The sequence below is a fragment of the Lithobates pipiens genome, unplaced genomic scaffold, assembly GCF_037356315.1.
Source record: "Lithobates pipiens isolate NorthernLeopardFrog02 unplaced genomic scaffold, aLitPip1_a1.2 Scaffold_25, whole genome shotgun sequence".
Taxonomy (NCBI): Eukaryota; Metazoa; Chordata; class Amphibia; order Anura; family Ranidae; genus Lithobates; species Lithobates pipiens.
This window is the reverse complement of record NW_027507787.1, coordinates 233,061,593-233,077,262: the sequence shown is the minus strand read 5'-3', so window position 1 is coordinate 233,077,262 and position 15,670 is coordinate 233,061,593. Positions and strand designations below refer to the sequence as shown.

The 15,670-nt window shown below is 42.6% G+C and overlaps 1 protein-coding gene across 1 annotated transcript in view; it reads right to left on the bottom strand.

Annotated features, from left to right (window-relative positions):
* Window positions 1–4,167: 4,167 nt before the first annotated feature.
* Window positions 4,168–15,670, bottom strand: part of ARHGAP19 (Rho GTPase activating protein 19) — a 66,968-nt gene continuing 55,465 nt past the window's right edge. The window contains exons 9-12 of the mRNA XM_077455661.1: window positions 14,257–14,340; window positions 12,424–12,525; window positions 11,794–11,880; window positions 4,168–9,586 (exon numbers count right to left, since the gene is read on the bottom strand). Coding sequence (XP_077311787.1) covers window positions 9,530–9,586; window positions 11,794–11,880; window positions 12,424–12,525; window positions 14,257–14,340 — 330 coding nt within the window. The 3' untranslated portion in view covers window positions 4,168–9,529. The remainder of the gene's footprint in view (window positions 9,587–11,793; window positions 11,881–12,423; window positions 12,526–14,256; window positions 14,341–15,670) is intronic.

Genomic DNA, 15,670 nt, shown 5'->3' with positions numbered 1-15,670 from the left:
TAATATAGTGTGTGTATATATATATATATATATATATATATATATATACATACATACATACACACACATACATACACATACACACACACACAGTAGTACAGGATACACCCATGAGATATACATAACGCATATACACACTTATATACGGGAATGGCATTTGGCACTGCCAGACAGAAGCTGAAGGAAGCTTTAAGGGCTTCAAGACCACTGCAGAATCTGATGTTTTTCATAGTAATCTTTACAAGCCAAAATGGAACACTGGCGATTATAGGAAAGCCATCATCTTGGCAGGTTTGAAATATCCAGTAACAGGTTTCACAAATATTACAATTTCTACACTTTGCAGGAGGTGAAAATAAAAAATAAAAGGAAGCAAACCTTAGCTTTGACATAGGTGGGTCATGAAATGGAGCTTCTACCTTGTGACAGTAGAAATGGCTTTCCATATATTTGCCACATCACTTCATATTTTACCCAACATAAAATCTAAAACTCGCTTCGCTTTTCTTCACATTTGTTTGAAAAATTTCACATTTTTAAAAACGGTATATTGGTACTTTCTTGTAGAATTTTTGAATTTCTTGCAGGTTTTAGGAAGATTTTAGAGATTTATACAGGATTTTCAGCAACAGAAAACAGGCATGAATAGACAGTAGCGGTCCATAAACCAGCACTGCGGCGCACCACAACGTACTTTGCGAGCGTTAAAATAGGTTTATGTCCAATATTTAGTGGGATAAAGTGCAGAGAAAGCTTATTGAAAAATGAACGGGTTGCCTTGATGCAGAAGACATGGTAACACTTTGCAATGCATAATGTGAAGGGGGGAACTCAATACTTCCCAATTCAGTGGAGAAACCAGTGCAGTTTGTTAAAGATGGCAACTGGAACATTTTCAGGTTAGTACTGATTTATAATATTCAGGTTCTTTTGGTTTGTTGGGACCTTGGCAGGCTTGGGCTTTTGTCAATGGCATCAGTTAGAAACACCTCTGAAAATTAAAGTCAGTTGGTTTCAACACAACCCCGATGTTGTTGGCACAAGCCCTTGACCAAGTGACTTTCATTTTCAGAAGTGTCTCCAACTGATGCCATCAACACAACCCCAATGCTGTTGGTACAAGCCCTTGGCCATCAATTGGAGACCCTTCTGAAAATTAAAGTCACTTGGTCGAAGGTCTGTGCCAACAGCATTGGGGTTGTGTTGATGGCATCAGTTGGAGACACGTTTGAAAATTAAAGTCTCTTGGCCAAGGACTTGTGCCAACGGCGTTCTGGTTAAATTGATGGCATCAGTTGGCCAATTGACTTTAATTATCTGAAGTGTCTCCAACGGGTGCAATCAATTTAACCAGAACGCCATTGGCACAAGCCCTTGGCCAAGAGACTTTAATTTGTAGAAGTGTCTCCAACTGATGCCATCAACACAACCCCAATGCTGTTGGCATAGACCTTTGACCAAGTGACTTTAATTTTCAGAAGTGGTTCCAACTGATGGCATCAGCACAAGCCCAATGCTGTTGGCACAGATTCTTGGTCTATTGCCTTTAATTTTCAGAAGTGTCTCCAAGGATCTGTGCCAACTGCATTGGGCTTATGGTGATGTCATCAGTTGGAGCCACTTTTAAGGACAATACCACCCATTGACTGGCGTATCTGACCTGCAAGTGACCACCTGCTTTAAGTGGGGGTTTGCCTTCCCACAGACCTGCATGCAGGCCCAAAATTCACAGTCCAGGGTTGTATGAAAAAGAAATGTATAAAACTGTCCATTCATGCCACTGTAGACCAATGGAACATATATCATCACCATATACAGTACATCACAATTCCTCTGCTGCTACCATGCTCAACTGACTGTTAAAAGAAAGCACATTGCTAGCGTGATACAATATTTAAAGAATATGACTATACAAGAGCAGAATTAGCTGATTACAAATGTCTGGAGCATGCATCTTTAAAGAGAAGTATTGTTTAAATGTGGTCAGATGTGAAAAATCTGGTTGACTCCTCAGATTCCATAGAAGAATAGCCATTTGGTGACCACGTATCTTTTTATCCCGTATTGATTGGAAAAGTCTTTCAGACCATACTTAAAAGAGCTTATTGGCAAATTACTACAAAGGCACAGATATTTTAGATATTTTGTTGGTTCAAAATGTCTTCTAAAAAAACGTAACAAACCCCATCATGGCTACAAGCCTAGCAAACAATAATAGAGAGACCTCTCATAGCTCTACATGCACAAAGCCATGGATATACGTTTTTTGGGGGGGGTTTCAGTGCTTGACAAAGAAAAAGTCACAGTTTAAAAGTAACACTCGAGCTTCATGCATGATTTTAGGCCCCATGTACACTACAGCTCCTAAACTTGAGTTTGCCAATTTTTTGCCAAAGCTCCTAAACTGTGTCAATGTACACATAGGCTTTTACCTATGTTTAGGAGCTGCTGCGGTTAGGGGAGCTTCAACATCCCTTTTTCCTGAAGGTGGAAGAATCACATTCGGGGTAGGAAGATTTTGACCGCCGGCCACAAAATGCAGCAAAACTGCAGTGCGATTTTGCAGCGTTTAGCAATCAAAGTAGGCCATATGTACATGAAGCCTTAGTAATTTACTGCCCCGTGTATGAAGAGAGATATAGAAGCACCAAATTCTTATTGCCCATAATAAGCAATGAGGATCCTTGGTTGATTTCTACAGTCAAGGTTTAGAGGAGCCTTTCCCAATCTTCTTATCCCAAATTCACTTTAAAAAAAAAAAAAAAATATTATAAAAAAATAAAATATTGAGGTCTTGGGAAACCCCTGCAAAAATCAATTCATCAGGGGGGGTCAATGGAAAGAATGACCCTTACATTGATGGTAAATAAGAGGAATACCCCCATTATATTAGTGGTCAGAATGCCCGTTGCTGACATACCACTGGCTTCGCCAAGTGACGTTGCTCCAGCAACTACATAGACACCATCAGATGGAAGGGTTTTTGTTGGATGGAAGCTTAGTTTAACGTGTACAATAAATTCTATAACTCTGATGTGGTAGTGCCTCCAAAGTCCCACCCATAGGGGGTTCCTCTCTTTCAGATGGAAGGGTCAGCTCAAAAAAACCCTGTAGATCTCTAGATGAATCTTAGTTGAGAATGATTGGTTTAGGGCAATGGTCTACCAAACTGTGGCCCCTTGCTTGCCTTTATCCGGTCCTTGGGGTATCTACTGACACCAGTGATAGGGCACCATTCCTCCCACAGACTCCAATGATGGGGCACGATTCCTTTCACCAACACATATAATAGGGCATTTTCCTTCCACCAAAACCAATGATGGGGCACGGTTTGCTCTCATTGACACCATGGCATTTTTCGAATCTCAAAAATGCCAGAGGGGCCACTGTCTGGTCCCTCTAAAGCAGGGGTAGGGAACCTTGGCTCTCCAGCTGTTTTGATACTACAAATCCCATTATGCCTCTGCCTCTAGGAGTCATATCTGTGATTGTTAGGGTCTTGCAATGTCTCATGGGACTTGTAGTTTCAAAACAGCTGGAGAGCCGAGGTTCCCTACCCCTGCTCTAAATCCTCAAGGCCAGTAAACTATCCCATGGGTTCAGAAAGCTTGAAGACCTCTGGTCTAGTGCAACCTTTCAACCCACAGGTAACCCGGCAATTTTCAGGTCTTGGGGAGCCCTTACTAAAACCAGCTCATCAAGGGTGCAATGGTGGCAAAAATTGACCTTTACATTGGTAGTAAGTAGGAAGAACGCAACCCTTGAAATTATGCTTCAAATGACACCCTTAGCTAAAAAGATAATTGGGCCATGCGGTTGGTTTTTCCAAGTGGCGCCATAAATTTGTTCTAATAGCTACCGTGCAGCTGGCCTATTTTATTACAATCAAGTCCTAATTAATCACAAACAAGTTTTATTTTGTCACTGAGGGCATAGCTTAATCAGACCACGTGCAATTTAGATTTTTTTATTTATTTTTTATGTATTTTTTTAGTACTACAATTGCTTTCAATTCTTATTCTATCACATTAAAATAAGAAGATGAGAACCCAACTGAATTCCACCACTCAAAGCTGGAGATTAGAATTCTCATCTATTCCCTATTTTGCCCAGTGGGCCATTAGAAAATCCCTTGGGAAGAACAAACGTTAAAAGAAAGGTCTCCAGAAAGGCAAACAGCTCTTTTTATTTACAAGCCGGCTCAGGAGGACAAAGAGCCCAGTATTGTATTTGTCAAGACTTTGTTTGGTTTCGTCGCTGAACTTAAATAGCAGCCGAAAAAGAAGGTCTGGTATTGTTTGGTCGGGTCAGTGACAAAAGAAAACAGCTGGAAAGGAGGATCGCACATTAATTCTGTCCAGGAGATGGACTGACGGGCCGAATGAAAACGGACCTGAGAACATACAATTTACTTCCACTCCTTTGTAAGGATCCTAATTCTTGTGTCTAGGCATTACATTCACCATCCAGAAACCAATTATAAAAAGTTATAAATCCTAGAAGAAAATGGCAAATAATCACTTTCTTTGTAGATAACATTTTCTCTAATTTTCCAATGATGTATTCCTATTCGCTGATACAAATGATGGGGCACGATTCCTCCAACTGATACCAATGATGGGATACTATTACTCCCCAGATTTCCTGTAAGACACTTTTTCAATACATTTTAGACCAGCCCTTCTCTACCCTTAAAGGTAGCTATAAATGACTTAATCAGGGGTCATTGGGAAGAACGCCCCTTACCTTGGTGGCCAGTGGGAAGAATGCCCCCTACTTTGGTGGCCAGTGGGAAGAATGCCCCTTACGTTGGTGGCCAGTGGGAAAAATGCCCCTTACCTTGGTGGCCAGTGGGAAAAATGCCCCTTACCTTGGTGGCCAGTGGGAAAAATGCCCCTTACCTTGGTGGCCAGTGGGAAGAATGCCCCTTACCTTGGTGGCCAGTGGGAAGAATGCCCCTTACGTTGGTGGCCAGTGGGAAGAATGCCCCTTACGTTGGTGGCCAGTGGGAAGAATGCCCCTTACCTTGGTGGCCAGTGGGGAATAATAGCCCTTACCTTGGTGGCCAGTGGGGAAGAATAGCCCTTACCGTGGTGGCCAGTGGGGAAGAATAGCCCTTACCGTGGTGGCCAGTGGGGAAGAATAGCCCTTACCTTGGTGGCCAGTGGGAAGAGTGCCCCTTACCCTGGTGGCCAGTGGGAAGAATGCTCCTGACATTGGCGATCAGTGAGAAGAATGCCACCCTTACAGACAGATAAAAAGATCATTGTGTTGATGGCTAATGGAACTGGGCCTGAAACCAAAAACAGGAAATCAGTCCATCACAGCTCAGGGAACCCCTGGTAACCTTGGCAGGAGCCCTATGGTTCTACAAAACCCTAGTTGAGAATGGCCGATTTAGATGCAATGGAAAATGTTGCGAATATTATGGCTTGTCTGAAGTCAGTGCCTTTTAACACATAAGTGTGTGTTGATAAATGCATGAATTTGCATTTTGGCACCATGAATATTCTTTTTTTTTCCTCAATACAAACATCTGCATAGTGAAAAACAAACCTGACCATTAAAGGTTCATTCTTTAGTGCATGGATGATTGTTGGGGCACATTACAAATGACTAGGAGAAACAATGCACAGTGCAGGTGTCCAAAGTTCATACCAGGTGTGCGTCAGGAGGGGCAAAGGTTTCCACGATAAAGCACACCTCTGTGGCATCACAATTTGGTGCCTGCCTCAGAACTACCACTGGTTTTGGGAGTTGGGCCACAGCACTAGACTGACATCTCAATAGTGCAAGTCAGTGGTCTCCAAACTGTGGTCTGTGGGGCAGTTGCAATCCTTTGGTTGCCTTTATTCAGCCCTTGGAGCACTATTCCTCAAACTGACACCAACGATGAGGCACCACGTCTTCCACCGACACCGACAGTGGGGCACAATTCCTCCCACGGACACTAATGATGAGGCACTATTTCTCCCACGAACACCAATGATGAGGCACTATTCCTCCCACGGACACCAATGATGAGGCACTATTCCTCCCACGAACAGCAATGATGAGGCACTATTCCTCCCACGAACAGCAATGATGAGGCACTATTCCTCCCACGAACAGCAATGATGAGGCACTATTCCTCCCACGAACACCAATAATGGGGCACAATTCCTACTGACCACAGGTGCCATGTATTTGTTTTTTTTAATTCCCAACAATGGTGCGGTCATTTTTAGACCATCACATTCATAGATGAAATGTGGACAGTGTAACTAGGGAAAGCAGCAGCTGCAGACTTGGATTCGCATGGCATCAGTATATAAAAAAATATATATATATTTTAAACAGACATATTGCTGCTTTATATGCATTACCAAGCAGCAAAATGCACATTATAAAACATTTGTGAAAAACACAGAATATTCGACTTGACTTTTGCTGGCTGCAGGATGGTTATGAAATGTAAAAGTTCACACCAACCATCCCTATTATCCATTTAAAAACACATACAGGTTTCCATGTAACCTCAACAGTTACTATCATTCTAAAAAAACAAGTTAGTCACTTGGTCAAATCAGCTCACATGCTCCATATAAAAGAACTTACTTACATAACTCCCCCATACACAATCATATTCACATACATAGCTTGTTTTCTTTTACATAAAAGTGCTAATCTACGCAAAACTAGTAATTGTGGGTTGACTTGGTACAGATTTTTTTAAAAGGCTCCAGAACAGACCAGCCACACTTCCCTCCTTCCCCCCAACCACTTCAAAATTCCTGATCCGGGCATCTTGCCGCAATGGTCTCAAACCAGCAATTCTCAATCTGGGTTCCTCTAGGAGGTTTACAGGGATTTCTGATTGAGTGTCCTCCCATTTACCAGTGGTTTACCTTCTATTTGATGGTACCTGCATGGTTCTGGGGCCATCCATTTTCAGCCAGGGTTCTGTGGAACCCTAGGGTTCCTCTAGATCAGCGGTTCCCAGCTCCTGTCCTCAGGACCCACTAACAGGCCAGATTTAAAGTATTACCTTGAGGAGATGCAGATTGGAATATACTGCAATCACTGATCAACAAATGATATCACCTGTGATGTTAGTTATCTTGCAAACCTGGCCTGTTAGTTGGTCCTGAGGACAGGAGTTGAGAGCCACTGCTCTACAGGTTTCAACCTCCTATTAAACCCTGATGCAATGTCACTTGGCATAGCCAGTTGCAGAACACAAGTTATCTTTTTAACTTTCCATAAGAGAGGGCTTTCTTTCCATAGTTCTGGAGCCAACCACTCTCAGCTAGGGTCTGTGGAACCCTCAGGTTCCTCCAAAGGTTGCTAGTTTTATTTTTTTTGAGCTGATTGAATGGCCTTCCATTTAACAGTGATCTACCATCCATTTTATGGTGCCTGCGTGGTTCTGGGGCCAACCATTCTCAACCAGGGTTCTGTGGAGCACTGGGATTCCTCTAGAGGTTTCTAGGGTTTCCTTGTGCTGATTGATTCACTGACCATTTACCAATGGTTTACCTTCCATTAGATGGTACCTGCATCGTTTTTTGGGCCAACCAACCATTCTTAATCAGGGCCTATAGAACCCTCAGATTCCTCCAAAAGATTTCTAGGAGTTGCTTGAGCCGATTAATTGCCCTCATTTAATGGCGATCAACCTTCCATTTGAGGGTGCCTCATGGGGCCAACCATTCTCCACCAAGATTCTGTGAAACCGTAGGGTTCCTCCAGAGGTTTCTAGGGGTTCCTTAGGCGGATTGATTCACTGCTCATATAAAAAGGTGATTTACCTTACATTTGCTGGGGCCAACCATTCTCAACTAGGGTTCTGTATAACTATAGGTTTAATCCAGTGGATTCACCGATCTACCACTAAACCCCGATTGACCTTTCATGCGATGGTGCCTGCAACGCCACTTGGCATAGCCAGTTGCAGAACACCAATTATCTTTTTAGCTGCCAGAAAGGGTGGTTATTCTGGCCACCACTATAAGAGAGCTTTCTTAACCATAGTTTAGGGGACAACCAGTCTCAGGGTTTGTGGAACCCTCAAGTTCCGCCAAAGATTGCTAGGAGCTTAGCTGAGCCGATTGAGTGCCCTTCCATTTAACAGTGATCATCCTTCCATTTGAATGTGCCTGCATAGTTCTGGGGCCAATCATTCTGAACCATGGTTATGTGGGACCCTAGGCTTTCTCCACAGGTTTCAAGGGGTTCCTTGAGCCAATTGATTCACTGCGCATTTAATGGTCCCAGAACTATGCAGGCACAAACACATGGAGGGTAAATAACCATTAAATGAGCAGTGAATCAATCAGCTCGGTTGGCCCAGAACCATGTGGACACCATCGATCAATCAGCTCCTAGCAACCTTTAGGAGGAGCCTGAGAGTGCCATAGATCCTGGTTGAGAAAGGTTGGACCCAGAATTATGCAGGCACCATTAAATACAATGTAGTTTACTGGTTAATGGAAGGGCAATTAATCGGCTATCTCCTAGCAACTTTTGGAGGAGCCTGAGGGTCCCACAGACCTTGCTTGAGAATGGCTGGTCCCAGAAATCTGCAGCCACCAACAAATGGAAGATAAATCAACATTCTCAACAAGGTTTCTTGCAGAAGTTTCTAGGGGTTCCTTCAGCTGGTTGATTGACACCCCATTAAACTATGATTTACCTTTCATGTGATAGTGCCTGCAACGATACTTGGCAGAGTTAGCTGAAGAATATAAATTATCTTTTTTTAGCCGTCAGTAAGTGTGGTCCCCAATTAAATTGGTTTTACCAGGAGTTCCCCAAGACCTAAACATTAATTTTAAGGGTCCCTATAGTCTAGGGTAAAAAAAAAAAAAAAAAAATGTTAAGAAAGGCTGCATTTTGTCATGCCCATTAGGGCTTAGTCATAGAGGTACCAAAACCTAAAATTAAATCTGAGTTTATCAACCTTTTAAAAGTTCTAATGTATGTTCGCCACCAAACCTGCATACGTTACAAGTCACATTGCAGGGTAATTGGAATTGCCTCCATGTGAAACCGTGGCTGGACAAATTCCAGGTACCAAGAAAATTCGAAATTCATGGTTTCTCTATTGTACATGGACTTCCCCATCATTGACTATTACATAGATTCCTGAAGAACTGGAACCCCACAGAACTTGCACAACATCACATTCAAATTCTGTAACAAATTCTAACTGTATTAAAACTTTTAGGAACATGCATGCACGTGTTTGTATTCTTTAGTATCCAGGCAATAGCTTACTGATTAAATAATGTTTTTTGGTGTTAAAAATAATAAAATGTAATAAAATTTAACAAAAGACCCATAAAACCAAAATGCTACAAAACAACCCAGAGTCGGGTAAAAGTCTAAACAGGATTAGTTATGTCACAGCTTCTTTGTAACAGTTGTCCACAGGATAAAAACAAATTGCATATTTACAAGTAAACATATAAAAAAAAAAAAAAATAAAAAAAAATAAACTGAACCCCCCCCCCCCCGAGATCTCCTGGAAGTTGCAGAGAAAGACCTTTTATATTGAAGTTTCTTGTGTAGATAACGGTTGAGCTCTTTTCAACTTTCCGGATCCCTATTAAACAAGGAGAAAGGAGAGATAGATTATTTAACCACTACAATAACTGGCACTTTCGCCCCCTTCCTTCCCAGCCCAATTTTCAGCTTTCATCACTCTCGCGCTTTCAGTGACAATTGCGCGGTCATGCTACACTGTACCCAAATGAAATTTTTATCATTTTGTTCGCACAAATAGAGCTTTATTTTGGTGGTATTTATTCACGACTCCGTTTTTTATTTTTTGCGATATAAGTGCAAAAAAAGCGGAAATTTGGAAAAAAAACAATAGTTTATTTTTTCTATTTTAAAAGAAATCCAATAAAATCAAATTTTGTCATAAATTTAAGCCAAAATGTATTCTGCTACATGTTTTTGGTAAAAAAAAAATTCCGTTAAGTGTATAATAATTGGTTTGTGTGATCACGGACATATGTACGCAAATGATCATGTACATATGTGTGCAGGTGATCACATACATATGTGTGCAGATAATCATTGGGACATGTGATTTTAGTGGGACATATGTGGGGGACATGTTTTTATTATTAGGGACATGTGTATTTATTATTTGGGGACATGTATGTTTTGGGGACATGTGTGGGGACATTGTGTTTATACTGTGTGGTGTGTTTATACTGTGTGGTGATTTGCATTTACACTAGACTGGTGATCAGTGAGTAAAAAGCTGTAAAAAACAGCTCATACTCACTGATCATCAGCCGGCTGCAGCGATCTGCTCTCCTCTCCTCAGCGATGACTTCTGTGTGAGGAGAGGAGGAGCCGATTGCCTAGCAACCGGCTGTTTGTTTACATCACATGAAGGCCGTGATTGGACACGGCCGTCATGTGATCAGGAGGGCCAATCACAGAGCCCTCCTGCCGATCTGAGATGTGCCGTGTCCGGGTGACACGGGCGCATCCGGATCACGCCCCTGCGCGGGCACGATCCTGCTCCTTCTGATGGACGTTCCTGAACGTCCTATCAGAAGTAGACGGCTCCCACCCGGCCGTATATGTGCATTGGCCAGGTGGGAAGTGGTTAAAGACAATAAATTTAATGATTGCTGCTTGTTCATACTAAAATTTGCTATAGGCAACACTACGCATGATTTTAGTATTTTATATTAGGCACACCAATAAGACCCATGATGGCAAACATATGAATGCAATCTATAGACTGGGGGGAGAACCTCTGGGGGAAGCTAGGATTGAAAAGGACCTGGGGGTCCTAGTAGATGCTAGTAGCAGCTTGGCATTGCATGCCATTGCCAAATGCATTATTTTACATTGAACCTCGTTTGCCATGTAGTTGCCCCACCCCAGTAATTTGTTCAGCTCTTCTTGCAAGGTTTCCACATCCTGTGGAGAAGTTATTGCCCTGCTTAGCTTAGTATCGTCCGCAAATACAGAGATTGGACTGTTTACCCCATCCTCCAGGTCGTTTATGAACAAATTAAATAGGATTGGTCCCAGCACAGAACCCTGGGGGACCCCACTACCGACCCCTGACCATTCCGAGTACTCCCCATTTATCACCACCCTCTGAACTCGCCCTTGTAGCCAGTTTTCAATCCATGTACTCACCCTATGGTCCATGCCAATGCAACCTTGTGCAGTACAGGAAACAAGGGGTTAAAGCAGGCTGCGTTGTGCTGCTTTTCCCCCTTGGACCCCGCAGAAGCATGGAGTTGCGGGTCGCTTGCAGAGTGGCCCCATTTACTTGTAAAGGTCATGATTGGTAGGCGGTGGCTCTAACCAAAAGCAAAAGGGGGGGGGGGGGGGGCTTAATTCCTGCAGCAGCATTTCTACACCTTTGGTTGCTGCCTCAGCAGCTACAGTAAAGGGAGTAGAGAATTGTGGGGTGGGGGGGGACACAACCGCAGGGTTTTATCATCCCCCAACTTTAAATGTGAATGAGCTCTAAGGGTGCCGCAAACTAAGGGCTCAATCACAAGTGCAAGAGGCAAAAAAAGTGTTAAAGGGCAAATTCCAGACCTCCCTTTATGCCAGCCTATCATTGGCCCTCATTCCACCCACTTCTTTTGAGTCCAAGGTAGGCAAAGATGGCCCCCCAACTGGCAACATTAAGCACCTCTGGGCTCACAGAAAGGCTTATTATAATATAAAAAGTAGTGAGATTGTAGGGGGGGGTGTCGAGGGATGGGGGGGGGGGGGGGGGGAAACATGCAAGTACAAAGAAGGGAATGACTATCATCAGCCAACCTCTTTCCTGAGTCGTCTCTCCTGGAGGTCAGCGGAGAGTTTCACCTTCGCCCGGGAGAAGTACAGTGCTGGGGAATCCTGGGGGGACTGTAGATAGAAAATAACCGTCACAGAGCCGCATATCATTATAATTGACCACAAATCTATGACTGCCATCAAAGTCACTAAGATTATCCTATGGATCGGATATAAAAGCAGGCTCTAGGTGAGCGCCTCATACCCCAGGCATGCGCAGACAGCCCCTTCCATATACCTCAATGCAATGCAGAGGAATGTACACCCAGGAATGGGGGGAGATGATATGTTAATTATTTCCATGTGTACTTGTGAGGAGGATCACAAGAAAAAAAAAAAAAAAAAAAAAAAAAAAAAAACTGATGCCCAGTTTTGCCAATGCCCCATCGTCAGTGGACAGAATAGTGCCCCATCGTTGGAGTCAGTGGGAGGACTAGTGCCCCATCATTGGTGTCAGTTGGAGAAATCAAGGGCTGGATAAAAGCAAGCAAAGGGCCACATCCGCCCCCCCCCCCCCCTGCAGTTTGGAGACCACATCTCTATATCTATACACACTTTTATTGTCTTCCGGGTTTGTCTTATTTATATAAAAACTGACGTTTTACAACTACTTACATATTTCAGGTTTTCTTTAACTTGAGATCCATGTGAGGAGATCGGAGGGGATATCGTTCGGCTCTTCCTTTCAGATGCCACCTGTCCACCTAATACTTTGCGCTAATCAAAACAGATAAAAAAATAAATAAAAAATACATATACATACATATATATATATATATATCACCAAATTTAACACACCTGCTCCCCATTTACACCTGAGACCTTGGTAACACTAACGAGTCACATGACACCGGGAGGGAAAATTAATAATTGGGCCCAATTTGGACATTTTCACTTAGGGGTGTACTTACTTTTGTGAGATACTGTAGATATAAATAAAAAAAGGAGTTTTACTTCCATGAGAATGAGCTATGATGACATCATGTGAGACAAATCGTAGGCCACAGTCACATCTGAGCGTTTTGTAGCTTGAAGTCTGAAGCTACAAAACGCTGGAGGGGAAATATATATATATTATTCTCTATGGAGATTGTTCACATCTCCACTCCGAACGCCTGAAGCTTTTTTTTTTTTTAAAGGCAGATTTGGGCGTTTTCCCGCTTTTTACATTGGTGACCTTTTGACCTGCACAAAATCGTGGAAAAACGCAGTGAAAAACTCTGCAAAATTGCGCAACTTTCTGCCTGAAAACACTTCGCTCAGCTGTGATTGGGGCCTTAGAGGTAGAAGGGAGGGGCTCTCTAATCCAACGAAGAACATTCTCCATCCACAACCGAGAGGCCAGTGAATAGCAGAGATCCCGAGAGACACGCTTCCATAGGAGAACCACCAATGGAAAATAACTCCGCCCCCTCCAAGGATCTTTAACAAGCATTAGACAAAGTGGGGGGAGCAGAGCCAAGTGGACGGGAATCTGAACTTCGGTGGCTTTTAGAGACAGAACTTCCATATTTATAGCATTAGTCCTCAGCCTCAGGATGTAGATCCATCATTCCCGTGTCCTGTAATATGACAGTAGACCCACCGGTGACCAACCTGTGCCCAGAGGACAGCATGCGGCCCTTTGGTATATGATATGCGGCCCTCAGCAGTCTGTAGTGGGAACAGTGATTGGGGGAATATCACTGATCTCTACCAGCCTCACCTAACATCTTCCTATTGTCTTCTGCAGCTTCTCCCCCACCAACAATGTATCCTGTCCTCCCTCTCTGACCCTCATCTCCTCTATTAGCGCTGCAGTCTGACACTCCTCTCCAGCATATATATTAGAGAACATAAATAAAAAATAAAAAAAATGTATATATATACACATACACACACACACAATCTAGAGATAGATGCACACTATCTAGAGATAGAGAGATAGAGATATATCTCCATCTATCTGTGTGTGTATATATCTATATCTCTAGAGTGTATGTGTGTAAGTGTAATATATATATATATATATATATATATATATATATATATATATATATATATATATATATATATACACACACACACACTATCTAGAGATATAGATACACACACACACTATATAGCGATCGAGATATACACACACACACACACACACACTATATATATATATATATATCGATGAGAGAGAGAGAGAGAGAGAGAGAGAGAATCAATAGGTGTGGCCCCTTGGTGAGGGGGGCCGCATCTCTTTAGCTTATAAATTGATAACCACTCAAACAGAACAAATCACATTAATGATAGAGGTCTTTATGTAGAAAAAACGTACTATGCCATTTATCAATTGTCCACTAGAGGGAGGAAGAGCCCAAAATGGAAATACATTTGGTTTGCAAAATAAAACAAAAAAACAAAAACAAACCCACAACAAATAAGCGGTTGGTTGCACTTACAACAGCAGAACTTTACCTTAATCATTCCACTAAAAGAACGTGAGCGAGTGTGTCTATTTCCAGCAGTGACATCTGGTGTTCCTGGGTTATTTTTATTGAACTAATAAAAAAAAAAAAATAATAATAATAAAGTTGTATCAAGTATTTTTGGTCATAAAATGGCTTTGCTATGCAGAACACAAAGATGCATGTAAACCTGCCAATAATATATATATATATATATATATATTTATTATATACACACACACACACGTGTCAATTACACACAATACAGTGAGAGAAAAACAGTATTTGATCGGCTGCTGATTTTTGCCCACTGACAAACGATCGTCTATAATTTTATTGGTCGGTTTATTATAACAGTGAGTGACAGAACAAGAAAAATATCCAGAAAAACAAATTTCAAAAAAGTTATAAATTGATTTGCATTTTAATGAGTGAAATAAGTATTTGACCCGTTCACAAAACATGGCTTAGTAGTTGGTCGCAAAACGCTTGTTGGCGATCGCAGAGGTCAGACGTTTCTTGTAGTCGCCAGCTCTGCACACATCTCAGGAGGGATTTTGTCCTCTTTGCAGATCCTCTCCAAGTCATTGAGGTTTCCAGGCTGACGTTTGGTGACTCGAACCTTCACCTCCCTCCCCATATTTTCTATGGGATTAAGGTCTGGACACTGGCTAGGCCACTCCAGGACTTTAATGTGCTTCTTCTTGAGTCACTCCTCTGTTGACTTGGCCCTGTGTTTTGGGTCATTGTCATGCTGGAATACCCATCCACCACCCATTTTCAATGTCCTGGCTGAGGGAAGGAGGTTCTCACCCAAGATTTGATGGTACATGGTCCCGTCCATCATCCCTTTGATGCAGTGAAGTAGCAGAAAAAAACCCCAAAGCATCATGTTTCCACCTCCATGTGGGACATGGGGGGGGGGGGGGTGGTGTTGTTCTTGGGGTCATAGGCAGCATTCCTCCTCCTCCAAACACGGTGAGTTGATGCCAAAGAACTCAATTTTGGTCTCATCTGAACACAACACTTCCTCTCAGTCCTCCTCTGAACCATTCATTAGAAAACTGATGGTCCTGTACATGTGATTTCTTGAGCAGGGGGACCTTGCGGGTGCTGCAGGATTTCAGTTCTCCATGCCGTAGTGTGTTACCAAATGTTTTTTTGGTGACTATGGTCCCAGCTGAGATCATTGACCAGATCCTCCCGTGTAGTTCTGGGCTGATTCCTCACCGTTATCATTGAAACTCCACCAGGTGAGATCTGGCATGGAGCCCCAAACTGAGGGAGATTGACTGTTATTTTACATTTCATCCATTTGCCAATAATCGCACCAACCGTTGTCACCCCTCTCACTGCTTGGCGATGGTCTTATAGCTCATTCCAGCCTTGTGTAGGTCTACAATCTTGTCCCTGACATCCTTGGA